The 13363-nt window shown below is 31.1% G+C and overlaps 2 protein-coding genes across 2 annotated transcripts; both read left to right on the plus strand.

Moving 5' to 3' along the window:
* Positions 1 to 1535: 1535 nt before the first annotated feature.
* On the plus strand, positions 1536 to 2492 carry LOC123673131. Its single transcript, XM_045607571.1, has 2 exons — positions 1536 to 1732; positions 1788 to 2492. Exon 2 carries the CDS (start codon positions 1797 to 1799, stop codon positions 2412 to 2414), a length of 618 nt encoding a protein of 205 aa, XP_045463527.1. The 5' UTR covers positions 1536 to 1732; positions 1788 to 1796; the 3' UTR covers positions 2415 to 2492.
* A 1006-nt stretch (positions 2493 to 3498) lies between these two features.
* On the plus strand, positions 3499 to 11876 carry LOC123673126 (histone deacetylase HDAC1). Its single transcript, XM_045607565.1, has 7 exons — positions 3499 to 3708; positions 4313 to 4425; positions 5143 to 5323; positions 5703 to 5978; positions 7055 to 7339; positions 9222 to 9713; positions 10820 to 11876. The coding sequence occupies exons 1-7, from the start codon at positions 3660 to 3662 to the stop codon at positions 10882 to 10884; spliced, it is 1461 nt and encodes a 486-aa protein (XP_045463521.1). The 5' UTR covers positions 3499 to 3659; the 3' UTR covers positions 10885 to 11876.
* The last annotated feature ends 1487 nt before the right edge of the window (positions 11877 to 13363 follow it).

Genomic DNA, 13363 nt, shown 5'->3' on the forward strand with positions numbered 1-13363 from the left:
ATTTATTTCCCAATTTTGGAACACTCTGTATACAGGTTGTTTCGCCGCGATGGATAATTTTCAGAACAAAATTATGAATCGTTTTCTATAAACGTGTAATAACTCGTTTATGGAAAACTAATCATAATTTTGTTCTGAAAATTTGCATAATGGGTGATCTTTCTCTCTAAAATATTTTCAGACCTCTAATACTTCCGGTTATACCGGAAACAGACTACCACTTCCTTATTTCAAAAGCACACCCAGTATATTGTTGCATCATTAGATAGCTCATTTGATTACAATTTCAGTAATATGGCATATTTCAGTTCTTGAGTGAATGAGATTCTTATGAAAAAAATGGCTGATGCGATGAGGACTCCCATTTTTTTAATATTTCTTCAGATAAAACTTTTTTCAAAAAACTTCGTTTTGGACGAAAATTATATTTGGATTTCGCAACTGGTTCAAATGCCACCGCTAAATATTTATTTCAAATTTTTTGATATTGGTATTCCAATCTTTTTGAGCGCTCGTCACTGAATATCGAAAAAATTTAGAAAACAGTGACCGCAGTGCTGATAAGGTCTGACTGTCGGGGTCAAGTAGCGACGATCTATCCAGTTTCGGCTGAAAAGTTTCTATAGCAAATTTGAATCATGATATTTAGAGAGATGATTATTTCGGTTATGTGCATTGATTGTCTGGAAAAAAGGAGAACTGATATTAAATATTTCATTTAATTTTTTCGTATTGATATTTGAATCTTTTTGAGCGCTCGTTCACTGAACACAGACAGCTTAATCATTTTGTCGCAATGTCTCTAGTTTTGAGCCAGTAATGGTCTCAAAAACGATTAGGTTCGACTCACTGATGAAGAATCTATCCTCGAAAGGGTAAAAACGATAAACACTTCACGAACAAAAATATGTTCGTTAATGAGCAACATCCGACTAGAGGTTGTTCCGTAAATATGCCCGTTCGAAATTTTATTTTTCTGTTATTTTGAAAAGTGCTCATTCGATCGAAATAAAGATTTCATTTAGATGTAGAATGACATTTTCAAGCGTCCTGCAACATTTTCGTGTACCCACTATCACAGAAAATTCAAAAAAATATCGAAAAAAATACCTGATATTTCCGTGTTCAAATAACCGACGGAATTTATATTTTGGGTGTTGATAAAATGAGCTATCAAGCTCTGTCATCAAAATCATAGGAAATTCCACTGATGAATGTTAAAAAAGAAATACACAATATTTCCGTGAATACAGATTGGAGATTTTGCGTTTATATATAGAACACTGGGCTGGGACCACCCTAAACAAAATCTAACCAGTATTTTTAGACATATTAGTCAAACCTTATCATTAGAGACCACTCTGTGATTAAAATTCGAAAATTGCAGCCGAAACAATACAGTAATCTATTCAAGGAATGACCACTCAAAAGCGATGAATATGCAATTTTGATGACAAACTCAATTTCAGTTCTTAGTTGGCCTTAAATTATCACTGATTAAAATTTAAACTTCCCGCTCTAAGAGTTCCAGCAATTTCCTTTGTTTGACAAATGACAGAATAAAAACAGAAACAATGTTAGTCATCATTTATTTGTGTTTTGGTTGTGATCTTCATTAGAATGTGGTGATATTTGCATTTGCAGAAAGCCTTGCATTCGTATATCTGCTTTCCAAAACTTTTTACGCTACAAATATTGACCTCTAGGTCTATAATGAGGATTATTCCTTTTGGTAAGTAACATTTTGCGATGTCTTACGTCAAAAATTAAATCATCTATTTTTGTAGCGAAAAATCATGTCGGAAGAGGACTTGAATCTATCAAACAACATGAAATTGTTGGAAATCGAAAATATTTCTAGCAGAAAAGAAGCCATCAAAAAACATACACATAACCCATTTCTTCGTAGAAGATCTAAATCCCTCTCTAGTATAAACTTTGGAACATGTGACTGTTCCAAAAATGTTCATAACATAAAACATACAACGTCATTCAAACGAACAAATAGGAAAATTTTACGCGATCCTGTATTCAAATTTGTCAAATTTAATAATAACAGTGAAGTGAAAACGTCCAGAGTTAAATCAAGCGCGTCTAAAAGGAAAGATAGGTTGTTTGGACATGGTTCTCAGAATGATCAGGACTTTAAATCGATCATCGATGGATGTGAACAATTAAACATTAATCTATGTGACTTCAAGAAATTCTCAACACAAAGCTTTCTAAGTGCTCGCTCTCCTACTAAAGTTCAGAAAAGTGAAACGTCTAATGTAGGGACTAGTTGTTCTACACAAGCAAGGATGAGTTCAGCACCCCCATGCGATATAACAATTGACGAATTGGCAAGTTATTTTGAAACATTAGTGCATATTCCAAAAAAAATGAGCTCCATGGCTGAAATGATGTATATTTGAAGTTTATTGTATTTAATTTTAGGATATAAATATAATTTTTTTGTAAATTTTTCCGAATATATATTGATTATGAAGAAATGGCTGAATTTTTTGAATCTTTTGGTATCCTTTTCAATAGAATGTAGAGTATTTCCAACCTTTTTTTCTCCAAGAATCATATAACCTAACATAATTGCAGCTCATTGTATGTTATGAAAATTATGAATGGATTTCATTCTGATGGAACCACTATAAGCTTTTATTTAGAGTAAGCTAATAACAACATGAAAATGAAAGATATGTTTAATTTCCTGTAATTGCTTGATAAGGAATGTTTGAAAAATGTATTACTGCTTGATTTTGAAAAATTAGAATTCAAAAAGGGTTTTTATAATTTTTGAGACCTAAAGTCTGTTGCTTCCTGAATAATTCTCATAGAGATGTATCCAAATATATTTTGGATACCAAAAGAAACATTCATAGAACAAATTAAATAATAATAAGCTCATTGATTTAGGTATACCTATTTGAAAAATTTTTTGTAGTTGCAATACCAAATCAAATGTAATTTAGCAGGTTTCCTTCAAAATAATGAAAAATATCTCCAGTTCTTCTGTAATAATAATAATGACAAATTTCTCTTAACAATGAAATAGGTATATAAAATAAAACATAAATTTCATAGGGTATTTAAAAGATTCCTAACTCGATGAAAATTCATTATAGATAAAATAATGAAAGAAAGTAATTCACTTATCTAGATTACTGACAATCACTTTATTATTTAATTTCACTGGGTAAAACGAATAAAAAAACAATAAAATTTTTTGTAAAAACAATACCGTGCCATCTATCGACCAAAAGCCAAAAGTACAAGGTCAAATGCAGAACACTTCTACTAAATGTTCATCAGTAATGAAATAATAATGAATTTGATTTTCATTCAATGTTAGTTGATTTCATAATGAAATATATTTATTATATTATAAAAAATAATCGCTTTTCTATTTAGAGGAGACGTGTGATCTTACCATTAGTTACTACTGCTTTATGCTCTCTTCATAGAGTCATAGACAACAAGGAACTACTTATCTATGACAAGAAACGAGGCGCATCTGTCAATTGTCACTGCAGCATTTCAGTTTCATCCATTCTTAGTTTGTGTGGTGTGTTAGGTGAAGTAAATTTTAAATATAAAGCACAAGTTATTTTAAAGTGAAAATCAATGTTTATTATTCAATAATTTAAATAAAGATTGTTTTTAAAATGGCTACTCAACCTCACAGCCGAAAAAGAGTGTGTTATTACTATGATAGTAAGTATCAATCATTAAAATTTTTTCTTAATTTTTCGGAATATATCTTCCAAATCTTCAAATAATTACTTTTAACTCATGTCTGCTTATAATATAATTACGGGTTTTCTGAGGGTTATCTATGCGTATGATTTTTGAAATTTTAAGTCTAGATTCCAACGACAGACTTCCAAGCACCGTATCATTCGCTTTCTTCTCATTGGTCACACTCGCTGTGATGTCATAATGATGCTACCTACTACGGTTGATCGATGAATTACCCGAATTTTTGTATATACATATAGATGTAATATAAATATATTATTAGTTAGACTGTGTAAAACACTATCCTAAAATAACGAAAATTTTCTTCACCTCCTTTCGTTAAAAAAAAAAATAAAAAATGAGCCTAAAACTTGCTCCAGGCTGATCATTGCGGAACTATGAAAACCGTGCAATAGTTTACGATATTAACGTGTACAGACAGACAGAAAAATTTCTAAAAATGTGTTTTGTTATTCATTTTTCATCGATAACTCTAAATTTTTCATGAATTTATGGAATATTAAGACATCAATTTCTACTTCTTTATTTCATGTATAGATAATTGCAATTTTTTTTTCAGGTGATATTGGAAATTATTACTATGGCCAGGGACATCCCATGAAACCTCATCGCATACGTATGACTCATAATTTACTCTTGAATTATGGATTATACCGTAAAATGGAAATTTATGTGAGTGAAAAATTGATTGTACATAAAAATATTTAAGTTTTAGTTTAGATTATGTGAACAAGTTATAATTTGAATATTTATCTTAAAGAATTTCTTGTTCAGACCCCTTGCAATTTTTTTAAAGGTCAATTCAAAGGAAGGTATAATGCTATACAAAATTTCCAAGGCATTAATCAAAATCATACATATAGAAACTAATTTCGAAGCAATATTATTCGTAAAACATTAACCTTGTTCTCAGTATGACAAATGTACCTGTTCCAGATAAGGAAAAACTAGTTTATTCCAATTTACAGAATTTGTTTCCTAGAGACCATTACAGAGACCATAAAATTGGCAGACAATTCATCGCTTGAAAAAAAAATAATAATAATAACACATCTAATAAAGGTAATTCTGAAAGTTGTCTACAATAGAATTATCATATTTAATGGTACAGATGGACAATTTTGGGGATTCATCTAAAAAATTATCCCTCACTATCAATAAGATAGAAAATACAACAGAAACAATTTCTTTATTCTTTTAAATAATCATATAACTTTTGTATTTTCTGGAAATCGACTCATAATGATATTCTGGTGTTCTTGCTCCTAATTGTGTGAAATAGTAATTTATTGCATATATATTTTGTATATATTACATATTTCTGCTTCAGAAAAAAATTAATTAAATCAAAATATCTTTATTTTTTACTCCAACCAATATTTCTTTCAGCGACCTCATAAAGCAACAGCCGAAGAAATGACTAAATTTCACTCAGATGATTACATAAGGTTCCTACGCTCTATAAGGCCTGATAACATGTCTGAATATAACAAACAAATGCAGCGATTCAATGTTGGTGAAGACTGTCCAGTTTTTGACGGATTATATGAATTCTGTCAGCTCTCAGCAGGTGAATTTTATTTTGAATGAAATGATAAAGTATTTGATAGAAATTCTATAATTGATTTCACGAAAAAATTTATTGTTATTATGGTCATGATGGAATAATTTCATTTTTTTAATTTTAGTTAATTATTTTTTTTTTTTTTTGTTCTACAATAAGATTCAAACTTCATGACCTCAGGTTAATTGCACTTTGCTTAAGAAAAATCAAGTTATTTATTTATTTATTCCCTTCTCTCAAACAGGAAAATCTGCTAGTATCAGGGATTAAGTTTACATATTATAACTAATATTAGAAATACAATTAAAATTCTTCATTTCTTTTTTAAGATTTAAATTTTTGTCAACATAGCAACTTGGATTCTATATTTATTAATAAATTGCAGGAGGTTCTGTGGCTGCAGCTGTTAAGTTGAACAAACAAGCATCTGAAATATGTATTAACTGGGGTGGTGGTTTACATCACGCTAAAAAGTCTGAAGCATCTGGATTCTGCTATGTTAATGACATCGTATTAGGAATATTGGAATTACTTAAATATCATCAGAGGGTTCTCTATATTGATATTGATGTTCATCATGGTGATGGTGTTGAAGAAGCTTTTTATACTACTGATCGTGTAATGACAGTGTCCTTCCATAAATATGGAGAGTACTTCCCAGGTATGATATTCATTATCCTTTTGGCTAATTTTTGAAATTCGACCTGAGCATGGTCATTAAAATCATTTAAATTCAAGAAAAATATTGGTTAAGAAATCAGTGTTTATAATTCGATCGGGTTGAGATTTTGTATTTTTATATAGGGTATGGTTCGTATATCACCAACTGTTAGTAAGTTAGTGGTCCCTATATGTCAAATTCCTTAAAAACCTGTGACTATTTCCTCAAACTTCGGTGAATTATCTGTCACCAAGGCAAGCGCACTTTTATTCTGGTTAGGTTCGATAACCCCGCCCACTCCGGTTGGCAGTTGTCATTTTAATTTTCAGATTATTGTTTATGAATATTTTCCTTGACATCTAACACTCAAGAACTTTATAATTTTAATTATGAAACAAATACCCTTCAGAGTTATTAATAACTGTTATTTACAAATTAAAAGAGATAGATCATTTATAACCTCCAAAATTCTGTCAATGAAAAATTTAGTTGACCATTGACAAGTGTCAAGCGGTCCGTAAATACAAAGCAGGTTACATGAAACTTCGAAAATCACTAGTAACCGCTCTGAAATTCTCGAATATCAATTACAGTAATGTATGGATAATCCAAACAGGAAGTTGGCATGCTCCTTTAGGTTTATCAAATCATTCCGAGTATAATCTTAATTTTTCTGACCTTAAATCAGTACAGGTGTACTGGTAACAAGGCTTCAACACATAAATTAACTTAAACAAAATTAACAAATTCTTTCTAGCGAAAAAATAAAACAATTATAAATACTGAGGTTAATTAAGTTCTAGGTATTTTCTTAGGTTACGGCACATTTTCTTTGGATTATTTGAAGCAGTCACAAGAATAGAGTTATAAGGCATTATAAGAAATCATATTGAATGATATCTATAATCCTAACACATTCTAATCATAGATTAATTTCCCAATTGGGACTGTTCGGACTATTCATACATTACTGTATTACAAATCTCAAAATGCTCTCTCGATATTCATTATTCCTTGAGATATTTAACTCTACAAGTTTGGAATAAAGTTGCACTAATGAGCATAACTTCTTTCAGGAACTGGTGACCTCAGAGACATTGGTGCAGGCAAAGGAAAATATTATGCAGTCAATATACCCCTCAGAGATGGCATGGATGATGATGCCTATGAAAGCATATTTGTGCCGATAATCAGTAAAGTTATGGAAACATTTCAACCTAGCGCTGTTGTACTCCAATGTGGAGCCGATTCTCTAACAGGAGATCGGTTAGGTTGCTTCAATTTGACTGTTAAGGGTCATGGCAAGTGTGTAGAATTCGTGAAGAAATATAATTTGCCCTTCATGATGGTTGGTGGAGGAGGTGAGTTTTTATTTTTCTGCTCTTTTTTATTTATTTCTTTATTTATTCACGCCTCTTGAACAGCCAAATTGATGTCATCAGAGACTAAGTTTACATAATAGCTTTTAAACAACAATTCTAAATACACCATTGAAGTTTAAGGTACTCCTTGAGGTCACGGCAAATTTTCTTTATATTTCAGCTAAAGAATATTTCAACTGGTACAGAGTTGAATGCATAATTAAAAAAGCATTCTTCAATGTGAACCGAAACTGGTTTTACTCCACACTACATTATTTTCGATTTTGCAACACTATTATCTCCGATTTACTTCTAATTTATACAATGCAAAATGTATATTCCAGCTGAAATAACTGATACACCATACCCATATATCGGATTTTTCTTTTGAGATAGAGCAATACAAAGAAGTGATAACTTCAAACAATAAAGCATGTTTAGATGAATCTCAGTATTAGCAGAGGAAATAAAAATGGTACAACTAAGATGTCTAAAACCATGGTGTGTGCACTCCTCAAATTTTGAATGCAATGACATTCGACCAAATTGAAAATATTGGTTTTAGTTCGTGGCGGCGCCGCAATGTCATACTTGTCATTTCGATCTTTTTCCGTTGATTTTGATTGGATACATTAATTAAAACCCGATACTGACCAATCAAAAGAGATGTGTAACCGAGTATGATCGTGCAAAGTCGTGAAACGAAACACGAAACGTTTACTGGAATGAATTCAAATATTTGAAATAGAGAGAGAGTTTACTGGTATTTCAATTACAAGAATTGCTTCCATAGATCATAACTATAATGAAAGATATACATATATAGGTACATAATGGCATAAAACTCATAAATAATAAATAACAAGAATCTTAATTTGTTGATAGCGCTACCTACAGTTGACATAACGAAGCTTTACTAATATTCTCAAAATTGGCAAATCAAAAGCTAATCAGTTCATACACCTGGTTTTTAGACATCTTAGGTACAACATACATTTCAACGTATGATACAAAACCACAGATAAAAACCTCAGTATACCATGTAGATCGGACAAGTAGAATGTTAAATATTGGGATCTCGATTATTTTACGTTTGCGTATATCCGAAAGAGCTAAAATTTTCAAAGAACATGTGTGTTATACACATGCTTATTTTGCTACTAATTTCTACAATAAAATATGCTTCTTATTATGACTATTCGAACATAAAGACATTAATTATTATTCCCCGACTTCAACCTATACACGTAGGAGGGAATACTCCGTAGGCTTTATTATTCCCCACTAAGAGGAACATTGACTCAATCATTATTATTATATTCAATCTCCTTGCAAGAAGGTCAAACTTGGAGCAGTTGAAACAACATTACCTTTGTGTCAGCCTCTTTGAATTTAACTTTTTTGAGAAAAATTTATGGGAATTGAAAATATGCACTCCTTATGTGCTCAACTTTGAGGGGATCAAATAAAATATGGAAAAGCCTTTCAGTATGATTAATGACACAATCCATGTACCTAATGAACAAAAATTAATCTTTGAAACTTCAACTTTTTTTAACTATCGATAGTCTATTTTACCAATGTTTTTAACCCTCTCAAATATTCAGTTGATTAAGTTGGTTTGAGATATTTTGCCAATCCATTTTTATAATAAATAAGATTAATAATCTTTATTGCTGCACTTGATCAGTTGCTATATACTGGTAAAGAGGCCTGAACCAATAAATCAGCTACCACAAATAAATTAACAATCTTTTCAAGGCTCTTTTGTTTTTGAATATTTGACTACTTTTTGAGGAAACTAGGAATAAATTTTCACCTTAATGTAATCTAATTATTACATCCTGAATGTATTTCACATTTCTGATTTTTTAATTATCAGGTTACACAATAAGAAATGTCTCTCGTGCTTGGACCTATGAAACTTCAGTAGCCTTAGGAGTAGAAATTGCCAACGAACTTCCTTACAATGATTACTTCGAATATTTTGGACCTGACTTTAAACTCCACATCAGTCCTAGCAATATGACTAACCAAAACACGCCCGACTATTTGGAGAAGATCAAAACAAGACTATTCGAAAATTTGAGGATGTTGCCTCATGCTCCAGGTGTACAAGTACAGGCAATTCCAGAAGATGCCATTAACGATGACTCTGACATGGAAGACAAAGCGGACAAAGATGAACGATTGCCACAAAAAGAAATAGATAAGAGACTTGGACATGATAATGAATTTTCCGATAGTGAGGATGAAGGAGAAGGAGGTCGAAGGGACAGCAGAAACTATAGGGGCAAGAAACGACCACGATTCGATAAGTCGGACAGTAAGGATGTGAATATGGAAGTAAAAGAAGAAGTGAAGTCTGAAAAAAGTGAGTAAATCATTTTCATTAATTTCTCAGTGTGTAAAGAGGGTAATTAGCTTCTAGACAATTTATCTTCTTTTCTGCTATCGATTTAAAAATTTTAATTCAAAGAGATAATTTTAGTACTGGATATGAATTAGAACAGCACTGACTTTAAGTCGAGAGCTTTTGTGAGTTACTTGAAATATTCATGTTATTTTTTACATGAAATTTCACATTAAAATTTTGGTTGCAATATACAAGGTGTTTCCGATGCTTGCGTTTCCGATTGGTTACACTCTAGTAGCGGCGGTTCTTCTTATTCACCTGGTCATTGAGGTGAAAATGAGCTTCATTCAAAAACAAGATGTTGGTAAACGTTTGTAATATGGAAGGTAGGGATGAAGAGAATAATCTCCCTGTTTAAAAAGTATCCATTGAACTGACATAAATTTGAGGTTGTAGTGTAGCTAGAGGGTGAATTCATAGGAAACGTCATAAAGAACTGATTGAAATAAAGCCCGAAGTAAACAAGGATGAAAGTATGTTCGCCTTCTTGGATTGGTTACCCTCTAGCTACACTAGCACCTCCTAAATTCCTTTTTTGCTGGACACTTTCTCAAAACTTCTACCATATGTATGATGAATAATTAAAATAAAAATGAATAAACTAAAAGTTCTTAAATAAAAATAAAAAACAAAATAAATAAGAGATAATTCTTCTTATCTATACCCTCCATAGTTTGTAAGCGCTAAGTTGATTGTATAGGTATTAGTGACATGAGTTTATCTCATATACATTCATGTATCGTTCTACCCACGAATTTTAATATGACAGCATTTTACATGCCTTCTAAGTAGCAATAGGAGTCAACTGATGATAGCCCCGAGAATGATTTGAATAAAAATCGAAACGTCGGTATAATTGCATCAAATTGATTTCCCCAATCCTTGACCTCTACCAATAAATCAACAAATTAAACTAATTATTGTGAATAACAAAAAAAAATTAACAATCCTTCAAGCAAGTTTAATAAATTGACAATTCTTATTACACTTCATTAATATTGATTTTAGTTATAAATAATTATTAATTATATATATAAATCAATTTTTTTTTTTTTTTTTTTCAGGCGATGACGATACCAAACTCAGTATCATAGAAGACACGAAAAAAGAAGGTGGTCCGAATCAATGACATAACCAGGCTCAACACTCTAAGTTTAAGTAATAATCAAATGTAGAATATTTTTTTACGTTGTGTTAAGTGAACTCTACTGAAGTAAACAAAGTGCAAAAATTGACAAGGGATCTCTGTGTAAATATTTTCCATATCAGTGGTATTATAATAAAACAGGAACATTTCTATGAGTGAATGCCTCAACAGTGTTTTGGATGTCACAAGAAATACTCAGATTTTTTATTTTTTTACTGTATTATTCCATTTGTAAAATATTAATGCATTTCCTGTTGAAGAATTAAAAATTCTCAACTTTGAAGAAATGTTATTAATTGCCTAACTTAAAAGTTGTCTGTATATTTAATAGATCAGTGTGGGTGAAATGAACATCATAATAGTATTAATTATGTATAAATTGATCTCTCTCTGTGAAACGTTTAAAAAAAAACAGACTACTGTAATTTTGAGCATTGGCCTTTGAAGTTAATTTTCGTTCAATACAGGAGCAAATTGAAAACATTTCGAAGGTTTCAGTAAAGAAGTAACACAGCCAATTCAGTCTAGATAAAGAACCAAATTTGCATAAGTCCTTGGGTAGTCAACTTCATCTTTAACATATATTAATTTCTTACAATACATCTCGATTTTTTCCCTTCATTAATCCTTGTTCAATTAAAAAAATTATGGTTTTCTTTTCATAAAGAGAAATATTCTGATGATAATAACAATGTTCCATAAAATCAGTTTAATGTCTTAATAAAGGCTAGGCACTATGTATAAAGTGTGAATGGTACTATATAGTTTGGAGCAATATTTATTATACATGTGATTTTAAATATTTATGTTACATTGCTGGCCAAACGTTTACTCATTTGTTCAATATAGCTGAATGGCTTGTAAGGTCTAAGTTTCTATTGCAAATGTTGTCAATCTTTTATTCTTAAATAATTTATGAAAAAACGACTTGATGTGTTCCTAGGAATTCTTCCAATAAATTGATAATTTGATGATATATGATTTCAATCAAATACCCTGCTTATTAGTACAAATAATATATAAAACACTGCAAATTGTACATTTTCTTTTGATAGAAGACAGATGGGTATGGTCCGTATATCGCCGAGAATTTCAGAGCGGTAACTAGTGGTTTTCAATGATTCAGGTAACCTGCTTTGTATTTACGGACCGCTTGACACTTTTCAATGGTCAACAGAATTTTGGAGATTATAAATGGTTGATCTCTATTAATTTGTAAAAAACTAATGGTTATTATTGGCTCTGAAGAGTATTTGTTTCATAATTTAAATTATAAAGTTTTTTAGTGTTAGATGTCATGAAAATATTCATAAACAATAATCTGAAAATTAAAATGACAACTGCCAACCGGAGTAGGCGTGGTTACTGAAACTAACCAAAATAAAAGTAGGCTCGCTCTGGCGACAGATAACTCACCGAAGTTTGGGGAAATAGTCAGCGGTTTTTGAGGAATTTGACATATGCAGACCATACCCTATATGAGTAGTTACTTCTGTTTTGAAAAGAGAAAATTAAACTGCGGTTATATGAGTAGTTGTTCCACAAGACTTATGTATTAAGCTTGTGCAAAGGGGCAATGAAATAAACTTGTTTTTTTTCCCTTATAATTATAATAATCTTTATTTATCGACAACATACAATAAAGTAACATTATATCAAGAGATAAGCTCATCTTCAATGATGTAGAAAGAAACTTGAGGTAGTAAAACTGATATAAGATCAAGTCCCGAAAAAACAATTTAGAGAAAAAAACATACAAAATAATGTTCCGTACAAGAGAAAAAACAAAAATCAAAGGTGTCATATATTCTCGATATTAAAACCATTCTAAAAATGAAAATAAAAATTACATCTGACTAATACAGACGTCCGCGCAGCCATTCCATATAATTCCGCCTGAAACTGGCAAGACGCAAAGTCTTGAAGTTAACTGGCATTCGGTTATAAAGTAGATAAATTCTGTATGAGAAGGAACGAGTGAATGAAGCTGTAGAATGCTGTGATGGAGTAAGAAGTCCCCTAAATCTCAAGTTCAGAGAATGGACATCAGTACGAAAACGAACCTTATTATATAGATACGGTGGACACTTATTTATAATAACCGAATGGAACAACACAGCAGCATGCAGTTCACGCCTAGACTCCATATCAAGCCATTTACATGTCTTAAGTTTATGTATAACAGGATCATATTTCCTTATACCATAAATGAATCGAAGGCAAGATCTTTGTACTCTCTGTATCCTGTCACAATCTACTCTAGTTAAACATGGCCCGTAAACTGCGTCGCAGTAATTAAAAGCCGAATATTTGGGTAACTCATTAAATTGATAAATCAATGTATTTTAAAACAAATTTCAGTTAAATCTGATGACCAAACAAGTGATATTCAAATTTCAGTAAGATGGGTATTTTTTCATTTATTGGAAAACAAAATTACCTATCTGTATAAATCGGAACT

This window comes from Harmonia axyridis, chromosome 2 (assembly GCF_914767665.1).
Source record: "Harmonia axyridis chromosome 2, icHarAxyr1.1, whole genome shotgun sequence".
In the NCBI taxonomy this organism is placed as follows: domain Eukaryota; kingdom Metazoa; phylum Arthropoda; class Insecta; order Coleoptera; family Coccinellidae; genus Harmonia; species Harmonia axyridis.

Coding starts and splice junctions, on each gene's coding strand:
- LOC123673131 (XM_045607571.1), top strand. CDS start 1,797: ATGTCGGAAGAGGACTTGAATCTATCAAACAACATGAAATTGTTGGAA.
- LOC123673126 (XM_045607565.1), top strand. CDS start 3,660: ATGGCTACTCAACCTCACAGCCGAAAAAGAGTGTGTTATTACTATGAT. Junction 5,324..5,702: donor ATTCTGTCAGCTCTCAGCAG/GTGAATTTTATT, acceptor AATAAATTGCAG/GAGGTTCTGTGGCTGCAGCT. Junction 7,340..9,221: donor CATGATGGTTGGTGGAGGAG/GTGAGTTTTTAT, acceptor TTTAATTATCAG/GTTACACAATAAGAAATGTC.